At 31.8% G+C, this 16,536-nt stretch overlaps 1 protein-coding gene across 2 annotated transcripts in view; it reads left to right on the top strand.

Moving 5' to 3' along the window:
- The window catches only part of LOC124362876 (epidermal retinol dehydrogenase 2-like), a 44,909-nt gene extending 37,116 nt beyond the window's left edge, over positions 1-7,793 (top strand). For both annotated transcript variants that reach the window (XM_046817744.1, XM_046817743.1), the window contains exons 5-8: positions 1,938-2,067; positions 3,183-3,300; positions 4,085-4,210; positions 7,229-7,793. In XM_046817744.1, coding sequence (XP_046673700.1) covers positions 1,938-2,067; positions 3,183-3,300; positions 4,085-4,210; positions 7,229-7,298 — 444 coding nt within the window. In that variant the 3' untranslated portion in view covers positions 7,299-7,793. The remainder of the gene's footprint in view (positions 1-1,937; positions 2,068-3,182; positions 3,301-4,084; positions 4,211-7,228) is intronic.
- The last annotated feature ends 8,743 nt before the right edge of the window (positions 7,794-16,536 follow it).

Raw genomic sequence — 16,536 nt, 5'->3', positions numbered from 1 at the left:
CACCCATAACACACGTTATTCTAGATCAACAGGAATTCTACCATTGCAATTAAACTAAATCTTATTCTAACACCAACTCATACTATCTTGCTCACGTGCTTTTTATAAATATGAGTAAACAGTTTCCAAATTTTAGTTTTTTCAGTGATATTTCTACAATTATTTTTAAAAGGAAGGTTAACCAGTGGTTATTATTATTGTCTATTGAGGAGGCCGAGGCAGTGCTGTCTTCGGACTACAGACGGACAGTTTGACATGTAAACAGCCACCACTCCTATCCCATCATCATTCATTATCAATAACCTATTATAATCTGCGGTGACCCTGCTTAATTACCATTGTTGCTAATATGTATATGTTTTAAAATTAATAATATTTAATGCTTTAAAACAGGTACAAAGCAAAATTACGCGGTTTTTTTCCTTTTAATATATTCATTGCATATTCGCATGTGTATGTGCATGCATATGTATATGTGTATATATGTATGTGTGTGTGTATGTATGTGTGTGGTGTGTAATGGTGTATTATTTTGTACTATATTTATATTCATTTTTTTTTTTTTATTAATCCAGTCCGTTATTTCTTCAGGCGTGAACAACTCGAGACTGCGCACAGGCATCATAGCCCATGCAGGCTCATTCCCGAGGACAATGTTTTTATACATGATGCTATTTTTATGATGTTTATTTTATGTTGTTTATTCTATGATGATTATTTCTTATTCTTTCTTCACATTTCAAAATTGTTCGGTATTGTAACAATCTAGAAATTAACTGTACAGATTGTATTATAATATTGTACATATTTTTGGGAAATAAAAATCAATTCATTCATTCATTCATATGCCACAACATGTGTCCATGTCACCTGTCGGTATCCGTTGCAAACAATCATGTCCTATTTGCAGTTCTTTAGCTAACCTATACAACTCACTGTGTGTTTCTGACGTGTTCAGGATTATAAATCCTGCCATGTGTGAGATATGGTCAGTGATTCATTTTTTATCCAATAAAAGTATTATATGGTGATAATGCAATGATAATGTAATTTGAGAGAATAGAATATTCTAGTAACCATTCTCTCAAAAAGTATCGCTCTCAGGTGTCCATGTACTTGTATAAAATTGTGTCAAAAAAACTCAAATTTTGCTCTTGATGCATTCCCAAACTCCTCAAAGAGGACCACAAATAATTGGAATTGGACAGAACCTTGATCTTTATGACTTTTTAAAGCAAAGAAAGGAATTATCTGTTTTGACAAATTGTCACAGGAAATAAAATGTTGGTATCCCATATCACCCTTGAATCCAGACTGTTGTCTATGGTATGTTGGCACACAACCTCTCTACTATTAAAGTCAAAGCCAAACATGTGACAGTGCAAAATAATGGCACCTGAGTTCTAGGATAGGGTTGTTGTTTTGCTGGTAAACTTCATTCCATGAGTAACAACCTTCAATGCAGAAGCCTACAACACAACATTGACCTAAGCTCTTTTGAGCGGTTTAGAACAAAAGACACAGCATGCTGTTATAGGAAATCCATAATTGCTTGATATTGCTCCTCCTCGGTAGTGCAAGGCCTTACACTTAAATTCTCCCACTTCAATAACAATGAAGAAATTAAAATGGCCATAAACTTTTGGCTTTAAGAACATGCAGGAAATGTTTTAAGATAAATTTCAAAACTTGGTTTCTGTATTGGACAAGAGCCTAAATAAATAAGGCAACTATGTAGAAAAACAAAGTTATGCAGAATGTTTTTGATATATGTATGTGTTTTGAAAAATATTTGTTTTTTTTTGTGTTGTAAAAATACAGTCTTTATTTTAATTAATTAATTAACAACTATGTTGTGTGCCAACCTTATCTCAATGTAACATGTAGTTTTTAGTTATATATTTGTTGATATTATATTAACTGCTACAATTTTTCAGATGCTCCAAATGTTTCTACCAGGGATGGTTCGTAAAAATCATGGACACATAGTTGGTATCTCTTCCATGGCAGGCATTTTAGGATTGACCAATCTAGTCCCCTACTGTGCTTCCAAATATGCAGTCAGAGGTAAGCATCAAGAACGCTTAAGTATGTAAATCGTTACTGTATATAACTGAGAATTTATTAAATTGAATTTTAGTACCTATAATAAACACTGAAGATTGTAAGTTCTTTCATTAAATATATTTATTTTTTAAGGGAACTACTTTTGTGTTAACTAACTCATATTAACTTCCTTGTGTTGGTAGTTATTACTCGTAATACCTTCAATATAATCCCGGTGCATAAAAAGGGCCTTTTCTTCTTCATCTTCATATTTGCATTTTAGTTACCTTAACAAGCTGCACTGTTTAATTTTCTTACATAAACATTAACTCTGTGCCTTTGATGAATAGTTCTGATTTGTAAATGTCCAAAAAACAGGTGTGGTTAATGGCACCTGTGCTCGGATTGGACGAGCGGGCATCATATCACACTTCATTGCAAAGTATAATAATGAAATCCTAGATTAACTAAAGTTAATTAAAACCGATAAGTAGAGTTACTACCTTGGTATATTTTAAAATCCTCAAATTTAGTTTATCAGTTATTTTATTGTTATAACATAGTAAAGAACAACAAAGTGACTTCAAGTGTGGTCTCTTAAATACATGAGAATGGAAGTGAGTTTAAACGGCCAGAATAGACACTTGTATAGACTACTTGTACTTGGATTGTAGTAGGCTTCTCCGTAATACGTATGTGTATAAGATTTAAACTCACTTCTGTTCTAATGTATTTTATGTGCCACACACACACATATTTCTTCATTAGAACAACAAGGCAAAATAATATATATCTCTGTATGTAGATGTTTTTTGACTGAAGGAGATTTCCAAGATCTGTATATGTGTATATTATTTTAATCAAGGAAACAAATCAAAATCAAGTTTGGCACAAAACATACTAAGACTGGAGTAAATTACAATAGCCACGAATATACACTTTTTGACATTTTTTTTATGGTGCCAAAAAGGCAAAATCAAAGTTGATGTAGGAAATATAATTAATTTGAACCATAAATGCTCAAACACGTGGAAAGCCTACAAAATAGCATGTGAAGCCGCAGGTAACTGCTAGGTTGAAGTGTAGTTCAATTAGAATTCCTCAGAAGTGCAAGTAGTGTATTTTATTATTTGCAGGGTTGATGGAGGCTTTAGCAGAAGAGTATAGAGAAGATCCTCGACAATTGAACATAAAGTTTACTTCTATTTTCCCATACATTGTGAATACTGGGCTGTGCAAAAAGCCTAAAATCAGGTAATACTTATTATATTTTGTTAGCTATTTTAGGTATGGGACAATTCCAATTTAAAATCAAGGTAATTTCTCAATTCCTTACTTTTTGAGCTTAGTTTAGATGCTGATTATTATTATACTACTTATTAGTCTTTATTTATATACTTATAATGAGTATTAAACCAACTTTGACCTTATTGAGTATTGCACTTACAATGCTTGGAGAACTCCGTTTTGAAACGTTATAGGGAGTTCTAATACTAGCGATTAAGAATCAGCAAAATGCTAAGAATTTGCTTATGTCTATCCTTCAAGACACCTTTATTCTGTTTTGAACACAGTGTAAAATGTTAGACTCAGTTGGGACTAATAAATTTTTTGTAATTAATGAATACAAAATTTTGTTCACACATAAATAAATTAAAATTAAAAATACAATCACAAAAAAAAATGAAACGTAATTTTCTGTTACATAAGTGTTTATATTTACCTACAAATTATTCATTGAAGACACTGGAGGAGAGAATGAAGTAAAACTTTTTTTTAGTGAGATGGAGCATTATGTACCTGCAAAAATTGGAGGAGTGGATCAGTTATTTTGGACCAGAGCACTCTAGATGAACTTTTCATATTGTTGGGATTTGCTAAATGCAATGACACATGCATTTCACGTTGTATTATTTTCATACATAAAAAAATACACATTTTTTTTGTTTAATTCCAAGTTAAATTAAATTGTTTTAAAACATCAATCTGAGAGAAAAGTAGCCACCATTATTAATAATGTATTATGTTTTGCTGACAGGTTTCCCAGTTTGTTGGGTATAGTCTCGACCCAAGAAGCTGCTCGCCAAATTATCCAGGCAATGCGGAGAGATGTCACTGAAGTGTCTATTCCTTCAGGACTCCTCACAGTCAATTATGTGTTGAGGTCAGTTATATACATTTTATTAGATTCTTTAGATTTTTATGTATAATTTCTGATCCCTTAAAATCAGTATATGTGGTATTAGTAGTATGTATTACCCACAATACTGTATTTCTCTTCTTTTTTCAATAAATTTTGAGTACAGTATTTAAAGACATTAAACACAAATTTTTTTATATAGGATTTTTCACTTAAAAATCTAAAGAGTGTATGTCATAAAAATATCAATTTCTACTTACAATCAAGACACTGTTGTACTCTAAATAGCATTTAACGTCATGAAAGAATCTAAATTTAGTTTAGATTAAGAACATTTATGAAAGATCAGAACAAAATGGAAATGGATTGAAGCCAAAAAATTTTATATATACTCAATTTTCTCTTGAGATTAGTATTACTCATATGTCTTTTTTGTCTACTTATGCTTTTCAAACATTTTTAAGTGTCTAGATTTGAATACAATGAACCTTATGGGACTTTTTAGCTTTTAAAACTAAAGACTGTCTGTTACAAAAGTGCAGAATGCTATATCACAAACAAGTCACTGTTGGCCTTCAAACTAAATACCATTTAACAAGAAACTGAGTAGGAATGAATCATAGCCAACATTTTTTATTTATGCTTGCTGCGTAATGATATGGAGATGATTACACATGAGTGGAATATAACAGCAAATGAATAGACCTGACTCAGATACAGTATATTGTGAGGGGAGCATTGTTACTATAACATTTGGCACTCTTCATGACCACGTAATGGACAGAATGAACAAACAAGGACATAATACTGTATATGAGATAGGAGAAATTGTAAGTCAATGCCAGAAATATTAAACTTGTATAGCTATCCCTCTTGTATTGTACATTTCAGCTCTTGTTCCTATTCGTTTTTGTTGTGTAGTGTATCTTAATAAATAGGTAGGAATGTATGTATGAACATTTTCCTGAATTTAGAAACTATAGTTATAACTCTTTTAATTGACAGTTTACAATAATAAATCTTTGTTTATCAAACAAGTATATAAAATTGTAATAAAATTTAGAAAAAAGTCTTACAACCAATGCACACATGATGATGATGATGATATTATTAAAATGAAATATCAGAGACCTCCCTTGACCCGTTATAGTGCCACGTAGTGTATGTATATATGTATCACAAAGTGATTCATAAGTGAAGACTTACATGTCTTTTGAATATGTTTATTAATTGGATAACATGAATATTTAGTAAAATGTTATTCTTTCTCAAAATGTCTCTCATAATAAATTACAGTAATTTTAAATGTTATTTGAGACAAATCAGTTGTAAGTTGTGGAGACCATTAGAAAAATTATATTGACCTGTAAGTAAGTTAGTTTCTATTTCTATCCGTGGCACTGCTGCGCTCGCAGTTCCATGCATGTGTGGCATTATTCTGACTCAAGGAGAAGAAATGTACACCATTTTGAGATTGCTGCTGCTGACGTGTGCTTTGTGTGCTTCTTTATAATGTTAGTGTTAATTGAAAACACCATCGCTTGTGAATCAGATCTGTGATTCTTTTCTAAATGCAAAGAAAGTTAAACCAATTGAAATTTATTAGCAAATCTGCATGGTTTATGGACAAAATGCTATGAGTGATTCAATGGTTAGATGGATCAGGCTGTTCAATGAAGGACATGATAAAGAGAAGCTTAAGGGAAACCGTAAGTTTATACTTAGTGCTTTTGCTATGGAATTTCCACAAATCTCACTAATTCATGAAATTGTAACTGAAAAACAAATTTTGAAAATTTTGCTCTTGTTGGGTACCCAAACTTTTTACCGAACAACAACAAAGAATGGCTGGGCAGTGCACTTTAGTTTTATGGCTCACTACGATGGAAATGGTGATGGTTTTCTATCTAGTAGTCACAGGGTATGACATTTGGGCATCTTATGACAACACTGAAACTAATTGGCAGTTGATGGAATGGAGGCACATTTTGTTGTACCCAGTGAAGGTTAAGCCTAAGCAAATCTTGACACCTTGAAAAATCATGTGCACCTGTTTTTGGGACAGAAAAGGCATTTTGCCGATTGATTTCTTACCATGAGGCGAAACAATCAATGCAGATGTTTACTATGAGGCTCTTAAGAAATTTTGATTTTGTAATACAAATCAAAATTCTCTTAATTCATCCATGTACAGCTAGTACATGAAAGAACGTAATTTTTTTAAACTACACAACTAAAGTAAAACTATATTGAAATTCAAATTTACAATTTATTAAAATTTCAATGTTGTTAAGTACCTAACTCATAAAAACTCCTCAAGTGTATATAATGCCAATTCTTTTAAATGCTTCTTTAAATTTCTTTGAGCTATTTTCATTTTTTTAAATCATTTGGCGATTTTTGAAAAAACTAATTTCTTACATAAGCGGTCTTTTTTAATTCCAAATTGTATTTTTTTTCTTTGGTACAGTACACAATAAACACTGAGGATTACTGTCAAAAGGTGTTGTTTTCTCCACGATAATGCCCAACCTCACATTGCCAACGTGACTAAAAAACTCCTACAGGAATTTGGCTGGGACTTGTTTGACCATCCTCTGTATAGCCCGGACCTCGGTCCTTGCGACTTTAATCTCTTCTTACACCTGAAATCTTATCTTGGTGGTCAACACTTCAACAATGATGACAAGCTGAAAGAACATGTTATCGCATGGTTAAAAACACAGGTGGCAACCTTCTATGAAGAAGGCATACAAAAACTTGTGCCACGCTATGACATGTGCCTTCAAAATTCTGGAAGTTATGTAGAAAAGTAGTTTTAAGAGTTGTAGATTTTTGTACAATAAGTATTTTTTCTGTATCTGTTTAGGTTTTTTATATAACGTAACATAACTTACTTTGTGGAAATAACTTGCAGTAGAGTCAAAAATTAAAAACAAAGATGGAACTGAAATCATGTTTTCTCATCTCCAGTGACAACTATGGAGTGATTAACTATTTTTATGTTCCAAGTGTTGATCTAACTCTGCATCACATTTTCAGGTTATTTCCAGTGAAAGTCACTCGTTTGGTGAAGGACTTTTTGGACAGTGGTTTGGAACCACATGACTGAACCTTTCTTCTTGTGGCTACTGGTGCAGTCAAGTAGTGGAATTTGCACATTTAGTCTAAGGCTAACCGTGGCATTTGTGTGCTGTCTTGATGATACAGTACATCTCTTCATGACTTCAAAACCTTGTCTTGTAAATAGGTTAGGTTAAGTGCCTACCTTGCCTGCCAATTGTTGTAATCACTTGTACTACATGACATCACGTAAATCAATGCATTTACATGTGAAATAGACTAATCAGGGGAAATATTTTACTTTTGTTTACGAGTTCTCAACTCTTACATAACCTGTAAGGTACTTGCCTGTAACTTATTAGACATAGTTATTTCTCTATTTATCTTGTGAAGTTAGTATTAGATTACAGTTTGACTAGATTATTAGACTGTTTTTACATTTGGCTTGAATCGCCTTTTTCTTAAATTTGTTCAACTATTAGTTGTGTTTTTGTGATATTGTTAAGTATAAGCAATTTAAATATACACATGTTTTCGTACAAAGTGTAGCATTCATTATTTTAAATCCATTTTTATCATTAGGTAGATGTTGTGAACAAAATCGGCCTATTGTAATTGTTCCCATCCATGGTAGTACTTACCGAAAATGTCTGCATAAATTCACTAAACATGACACCTTAGAGCATATATATATATATATATATATATATATATGCAATATGCAATTGATATATATATATATATATATATATATATATATATATATCATAGTTTTCTTTTGTTCTCTTAGAACGAGAAGCTTTTATATTGCACCTAGTCCTAATAAGGACCTTTGCACTGCTTCCGGAGTAACAGGGTATTCAGGATAGGTAAGGTTGGAGGTAGGGGTTGCCTCCTATCGAGATCCATGAGGAAGTCCTATCGAGACCCAATATATATAGGGCACTAATCTCAAGTCATGTCCCCTCGAAAGAAGAGGATGCCAGCTCTGAACCAGTCTCTCCAACCAAAGCAGGCAGTTTGGGGCATACCCTTAATGTTTAGGCTGGTAAGAACCTCTGAGGTTAGGGAACATTCCTCACCAACTCCAACAGTCATCTCCCACAGTAGACTATTGAATTTCCCTTGCACCCCAGAATCTCGACATTTGTGGTTATTAATATGCCGCTCCTAGACATTCATAAGGTTACCCAGATTTGTGACACTTCTGTTTTTGCTGTGCCCAGTGATAGGTTCAACTGAAAGGTATAAACAAGCCAGAAGTGATCTCTGCTGGGTATATATACATATACCCAGCGGCTTGCGGAAGTGATAAATGTCTAAAAGCCTAAACAAGTTGAAAGTTGATACAAAAATAGATCCTGTAAATATCTTGGCTAAGTTCACTGGTCAGCTTGGTACACCATTTTGTTCCATTAGGCTGTTCAAACTGAAGTCAACTGTGTGGGAGAACCAGGTCTATGCATTGAAAAATGCTTTAGCATCTTCCACCAAAGACTGTAAACTGGTAACAGGGAACTGTAAATAGTTTTTGTGTGTAACAAACGGGCTCTTACATTATCCTTTGTAAAGAATATGTGTTATTTTTTATATTACATTTATTCAAATAATACGTGTTTTTTTGTGTTGAGTAACCACACAACAACGTTATGCTGCGTCACACTATTATACGCTATGTGCGGGACCACTGTCCGGACAGTTCCATTATTTGGAGACAGATCCAGTGAAAATCAAGATCATCTGTGGTATTTCTGGTCCTTTTGGATATTACTCATCACAATTGGTAAGTTATTATGATATTTTATCTACTTAAAAAAAAATGCCTTTGTCAAAAGTGCGGGCCACTGTCCGGACAGTCCAGGCCATTACGCGTAAGCACGTTATACCATCTAATATGATGATTTTAAATCATAATGAACCAATAAGTCCAAATGAACGAAAATCACGAGTTCGAATTTTGGCGCGTATCAGATTCATTATGGGGGTCTTTTGCCACAGCGAACTTGTTAACATTGGTGTAACTTGTGTAACAAATTTGTTAATTTTGTATTGAATTAATAATAAGTAAATAAATAATAAAAAAGCCTTTTATTGATAAGTGGTTTTCAGATAAATCTGATTTTCAGAATAACTCCTAGTTATTAACTTGTTAAATAAATTACAAAACTAATACAATATATATTACAACATATATACTATATACAGCGTGTTCATTTGAAAACTTTAAACTCGTATTAAAAGACTTATTAGCCCAAGTATCAAAATTCTGTAAACATGAGTTAATATTGCTAATTGGGGGAACAAAAAAGATTATTTGCAAAATGTAGGTGCTCACCACCCCCTCCATACCCAAAGCCAAAATTTTTAAATGCCAACTAATACCTTGTGACACCTTAAATTGAAGCTCATAAAAAATGCTGTATTTTGGTTAAAAAAATTGAAATTGGCCAAGCCATTTGGTATCAGCAGCCAATAATGTAATGTCTTGTACAACAATTATTATTCTAAAAACTACTGTGCTACTGCTAATAACAACAAAATTACTCACTGAATACTGTTGGACCTGTATTTATTGAAGGAAACTTAAATGGAGAATCGCTCTAGATTTGCTAGAAAACACTATTGATCCTCTTATTGTGGAAACACTTGAAAACTAGGTAATGAAGTAGGCCAGTTAAATTTAGATATAGATCTGTTTTATTTTCAACAATATGAAGCTCCTCCACATTATGCTCTTCCTGTGTGACAATGGTTAGATGCACACTACTCGGATCACTGGATCGGTAGAAGAGAGTCAATTGAGTGGCCGGCAAGGTCTCCAGAATTAACACCCTTAGACTTTTTTTGTGGGGTCACTTGAAATCAGTAGTTTTTAAAACACATCCCATTGGTGTCCAAGTGCAGACGCTTAACGAGAGAAACTTTTAGAAAGGTGGGGTAAGAATTTGAAAATAGATTATTTATTTGCTTGAACAACAGTGGCTACCAATTTGAACATTTGATTTGAAGTTTACAAAGGATTTACAACAGTATTCAGTGAGTAATTTTGTTGTTATTAGCAGTAGTTTGTAGACTAAAAATTGTGTAAGAAATTGTATATTGGCTGAAGATACCAAATGGCTTGGCTGTTTTTGATTTTTGTTTTTACCAAAATGCAGCATTTTTTATGAGCTTTAATTTGAGGTGTCACAAGGTATTAGTTGCCATACCAAAATTTTGGCTTGCGTACGGAGGGCGTGGCGGTGAACACCCCCATTTTGAAAATAATTTTTTTTGTTCCCCCAATTAGACAACCCGAATTTTTGTTCTGATTATTTTATATTTTCTTTTTTTGTACTGTACACTTTTGTTGACAGAATTTTGATACTTGGGCTATAAGTCTTTTAATATGAGTCTAAGGTTTTCAAATGAACAACATATCAGCGATCATAGCGTTTCATGCATTGTACATTAATTTTACATTTTTCTTAAAAGCAGTACAGGATAAGTGAACAATGTCACAGAGGAGGTCGTTCTACGGTTTTTGGGCCGAAATACCTAAACCCTTTTTACCATATCTCTAACGAGACCTTTGAGAAGTGCAACTTCCCACTCTGCTAGGTGGCACACCAAAAGACATCCTCCCGATATGAGAGCCTCTTATGAAGACAGCATGGCTCCTTCAATGTAAGGACTTTATGCACCAAACAGCAAGTCTCTATTCTGCTGTTTCTATTAATATCATATGTAGAGCTTCTCAGTAAGCAGAAACATGATTGAATCTCCTCAGATGACAGACAAACCATAATGTGGCATACTGCATTCTTTGAATTCTGCTAGTATCCTCTTTTGAGATCCTGTTGCCATAAGCTGGGAAGCAGCAGTAGAACACAGACAAAACCAGTGACTGAATGATCTGTAATTTAGAAAACTCAGGCAGCAGTTTTCTGAACTGGCACCATCCCCTCAACCTACCTAGAGCTCGCTGGCAAGCATATGAATAATTCTTTAAATGTGCAAGCACATTTTTTGTGCCAAATGTGACAAACTTTACAAGTGTTGAGTCACGCACTGCATCAATTCTTTGAACATTATTTTATTAAACCTTGTGCTTTTTACTCAGTTGGCGAGTTCATGGAGTACACTTGAGATTGATATTCGCGGCGGTGTTGCAATCCTGGGGGTTGATCCCACAAATTATGAATTTTGTTTTTTTTTTTTTTTTTTTTTTTTTTTTATGTGTATGAATGTGTGCCTGCGTGCAACTGTATGGAAAGTTGAGTGAATGGATTTAGTTTTTAAGATAAATACCGTAAAAAATTGGTATTATTGACTATTGCAATACAATGTAATATACATTGTCAACGCAATAAAATATATTCTATTCTATTCTAAAACTTGATATTTATCCTAAATATATTCAGAACGTTAGTTTACAATATTTTGGCTTTTCTGTGCATTTACATATTTAGATAATTTTAAAATAAACTTGTACTGAATGGGTGAAGAGGAACTGCAAAATGACCTCAAGATCATTTAATTTGTCATCATTTAACTTTTTCTTTTGGGGACACATGATAAATTAACTACAAAACAAAAACTTCATTATTTAGAAGAGCTGAGGCAATGAATTGGACAAGAAGCTAGTCTAACTCCTGTAGAAGAATTGCATAGGTAAGTATCAGCTTTCTACACTTTGCCAGACTGTATAGGAAAATCATTTTAAACACTTTTAACCTTTTACTTAATTTGGGAAATGGACTTTCTTAATTTTAATAATCATCTAGGTTATTGTTGTATTGTTTATAAAGTTATTTTTCTTCTATTGATTATTGGAATGTAAAACAGACTTTTTAATACAATTTTTTTTTGTTTAGTTATAAATCCAAAATTTAACTTCATGATTGGCTTCTGTAGGCTAACGTTTCTGAACAAGTAGATTCACTCAAATACCTCTGCTTTGAAACTTTGACCAATTACCATATTTGATATTTTTTAGATGAAACTCGTGACCTACTGAGAAATAAATAGGCTTTAAAATGATGAACCATTATTTAGCATAGATTCTTATAAGAACTTTTTATGACATCCTTCAAAGACTATCCCCTCCATGTTGATATACATTCAACACCAAAAGATGATGGTATACGTTCAACTATGTAGAAAGTCTCAAGCTACTATCTGTATAATTCAAAAGGTATAAAGTTGATTCCATACTTGTTTATGAACTGTATTAATCATTACATCCACATTCAGCGCTGGGAACAAATGTTATAAGTGAATAAAAAAAATAAAATAATAAGACTACACATTTTACTGAAACCCAGCACTGTTTAAAAAGAACATAAATTGTTTTTAAAATGAAACAATTAAGTAACATTTTCTTGCTTAAAATATAAGAGACAAAGTTGTTGAAACACTTTCTAAAAAAATACTGCAATGCCACTATAGAAGTAGTGTTCACCTCAAAAAAGTAACATGGTTATTTTCCACACTACAAAAAAAGTAGTGTGATACAGTTGTAAGCTCCTATTCAACACTAAGATTGGAGATAGTATCTCACTATACATATCTTAGATTATAACTATGTCTAATACTGATTTGATGAACCATTTTAATTCACTCAAAAACTCAAATTTCATTTTTATGAAGAATTTTTTAATATTTAACACTTGGAGGAATTGTACATTGTGAAAAAAACCAGGTACGAGTTAACTAAAGTTTTAAAAATATTCAATTAACATGGTTTATATTGATCCATTATTTTAGCATATATCTTGATTTATCTCCGTTGAGAGCAATGTTAAACCTCAACCTGTTTGTGTTATTCACTTATTTTTGGTTGTAGTTTTTATTTTTCTCATTTTATAGATATGGCCTATACGTACCCAAATTCCTTATAATTTTCTCAAATACTACTATTATATATTAGCTATTTAGCAAATATATATAAAATGTATTTTAATTAAATAATTTATCATAGAAAATCTATATACGTTTCTTTTGATTACAAAGACATTTAAATGCTTTATATTGCCATAGTTTTAAAACGAGATATCTTGCAGTTATATTGCCATAGTTTGAAAACGAGATATCTTGCAGAGTTTTGTGAAGATGAAGGAGAAGAATGGTTTAAGGTGTAATATTTTTCTTATGGGACAAAACACATTGATTTTGGTCTGTACAATCTCCATAATTAGACTCAAAGCTCCTAATACTGTACAACATTGATTTGAGTACAAACAAGTAACTATTGTACTATTACCAATGTTGAAATGAAGATTCATGCTAAATACTGTATAAACAAGAGAAGCATAAAACGTGGGGTTTTAAATACCACACTTAAGTTTATTTATTTATTTCTCCATTGAAGCAAAAATTTCAGTTAACTAGAGCAGTTAAGTGGACTAAAAGAGGAAACTTGAAAATTTAGATGAATATCATTATATTTAATTTAAACTAAAAATGTGACAAAAATTAAGCCATTTTAGATTTTAATAATGTTTACCAATGTTAATTTGAATAGTTGAAGATTTACTAATTTCAAGCTTTTGGCTTCAACTCACTCTTAGCTGAATCTAATTATTGCAGAGTTATAAAAATCACACTTTTTAAATATCAATAGTTTAAATGTTTAATTGTAATGTTATTTTAACAACACATTTTGCATGTCACTTATTTCTTTCCTTTATCTTTTTCTTCTGTGCATCTGGCCACGGAAATCCTCGGCACTTCAAGACATCCTGGACATTATGACAAGTATAGTAAGCATTTTCCATAGCATATTTTAACAACACATTTTGCATGTCACTTATTTCTTTCCTTTCTTCTTTTTCTTCTGTGCATCTGGCCACGGAAATCCTCGGCACTTTAAGACATCTTGGACATTATGACAAGTATAGTAAGCATTTTCCATAGCATATTCATTAAATATATCAACATTACATCTTGATTTAGATTTTCCTTCACTTTTCCTTGTAGTTTTAGTTGTTGGTTTTTTGTTCTTTTTAGACTTGTCATCACCAGATTTTGAGCCTTTCTTTTTTCCCTTACTTTTATTAGGCATGGTTTTAGTGATTTTCAATAAATTTCTGTCCCTAAAAATTAAAACAATATTAGAATTACTTTCATGTTTTATCATAAACAAAGTTCATTAGAAAAATTGTTTATTTACAGTATACAAAATATCAATTAGTGACTCCACTTATTCAGAAATAAAAACTATACCACACAATTCTTTTTATATTTGATACTATATACAAAGTGATTACCTAACTTTGTAAAAAATATTGCTTATAAGAGATTTTAGGACTGAATGGCAAGGGGTGGAATGTGCTTCAGTAAATCAAACATGAGGTCAGGTATTTATTATTATTATTTGACATACATATGGCAGTATGTCAAATAAATAAATAAATTTACTCACTTATAACAAGGAGAACCTTATCTACAAAACCCATATAACTTGATAGAAATGCATAACACTATTCTTTGCACTGTTCAAACAATCCCAGCTGACACCTCTAATTGATTAGGTGACAGCATTGGTTGGGAATTGTGCTTACAGTAATCTAGATATGGGGGATGAAAAGCTTGGTGGGGAAAGCCATTTCAAGGAATCGAGAGGATCTACTGACTGTCAAGGTTGGCTGATTTTAATCAAGTCTACCCGATCTTTAGCCCCAGCGTATTCCCACATCTGGACTAACAATCAGTGTTTATGTTAGTAAACAAACATTAAATTAATTTAATCCTTTCTAAATGGACGTTACTTGTAATATATTTATTTTCAATGTGTCAGTAATATATTGAATTTTAATAATGTGGAAAAATATTTTTTATTTGTTCAGTATTGGTCTTCTATTAATTCATTCATAAAAAGTAATAATTCAGTACTAACATAATATTTTAATGGACCAAAATAAGGTTGGAAACCATTTTCGTGTATGAATCTTTTAAGAAATTCAAGGAAGTGCCTTCTTTCCAAATTGTGAAAGTTAGTACTCGGCTCCAAATTGAAATAAAAAGCGGTTATAATACAATTTCTAGGAGGTGATTTTCTCACAATCATTCATGGTAAACCCTATTACCCACCATTCAAGAGGGGATATTCCTTAATCTCCAGACCCTCAATCACCTTATCTCTCCTTCACTTTAATTAACTACAAAGCTTATTTTCTTCAAGCAACATTACTGCCTCACACCACTGCTAATACTACATATTCTACAATATATATAGTTATTGATGTTAAAACTCTATCACTGCCTTTTATGATAAAGTAATAGGTCCTATACTAGTGTAAAGAGAAAAAAGGAAATAAAAACTAACTGTACCAGTAAAAAAGTTTGGACAAAAATCATAAAATGAGATGAAGATGTGAAAAATCGACATTGATATCGTGCTGGCTAAAACAATTATAAGGGTCAAAAGGTCACAAAAGTCATTGTGTGGGTCATTTTTATAAGGGTCATTAGCACATCTAGCACATAAAAGGGTCATTTTTAAAAAGTCACAATTATAAGGGTCATTTTTCAGTACTCGTGAAAAACTGATTTTCGTGACCTTTTGACCCTTATAACTTTTTTAGCCGGCACGATATCAATGTCGATTTTTCACATCTTCATTAAAACGCCATAATGAAGGTGTATACAAAAATTCAGCTCACTAGGAATTTTTCCGCAGATTGAGGTTTAAAAAACCTAAAATGACTGGACTATTAGTTTTAGTTTAGATTCACCATACAATGTGTTTTTAAGGTATTTGGTAAATAATTAATTTAAAAATCCTTTTATAGTAGTTTAGCTGAGATTTATTCACTGTGAATCTTCTTCTATGTGATGAATAAATTACCTAAACTCATCTACATGTACAGGCTTTTGAAAGTAGGTATAAGATAATATTTTTATATTTCTATTGTAATATTTTGTTATACAAGTATTTTTTTTTTATTTTTCTTAGATCTACTTGTAGACAATCTAGATGGGTATTTATTATAGATCCCAATCAATGTGTTTATGACAAATGCATTGAAAATGGTCTAATGTGTTTTTATCTTTGATTGTTGATTCTATCATCTTATTGGATATATAGCCATTATCTATGTTTATTATCTAAAATTATTAGGTCCATCACATAAACTTTTCATGTATGAAGTATTTCTTCTGTTGTGAGTATGATATAATTGTGTTCATTAGAAATAAAGAGCCTTGCCAAAAATAAAATGTTATTGGAATTTTCATTTTTAAATGTGTAAAAAAATTATAATTATGATTTATAGAATGCAGTGTCAAATTTTATTTTCTACTAA

The sequence above is a fragment of the Homalodisca vitripennis genome, chromosome 5, assembly GCF_021130785.1.
Source record: "Homalodisca vitripennis isolate AUS2020 chromosome 5, UT_GWSS_2.1, whole genome shotgun sequence".
Classification (NCBI taxonomy): domain Eukaryota; kingdom Metazoa; phylum Arthropoda; class Insecta; order Hemiptera; family Cicadellidae; genus Homalodisca; species Homalodisca vitripennis.
This window is presented reverse-complemented; position numbering and strand designations above follow the sequence as displayed.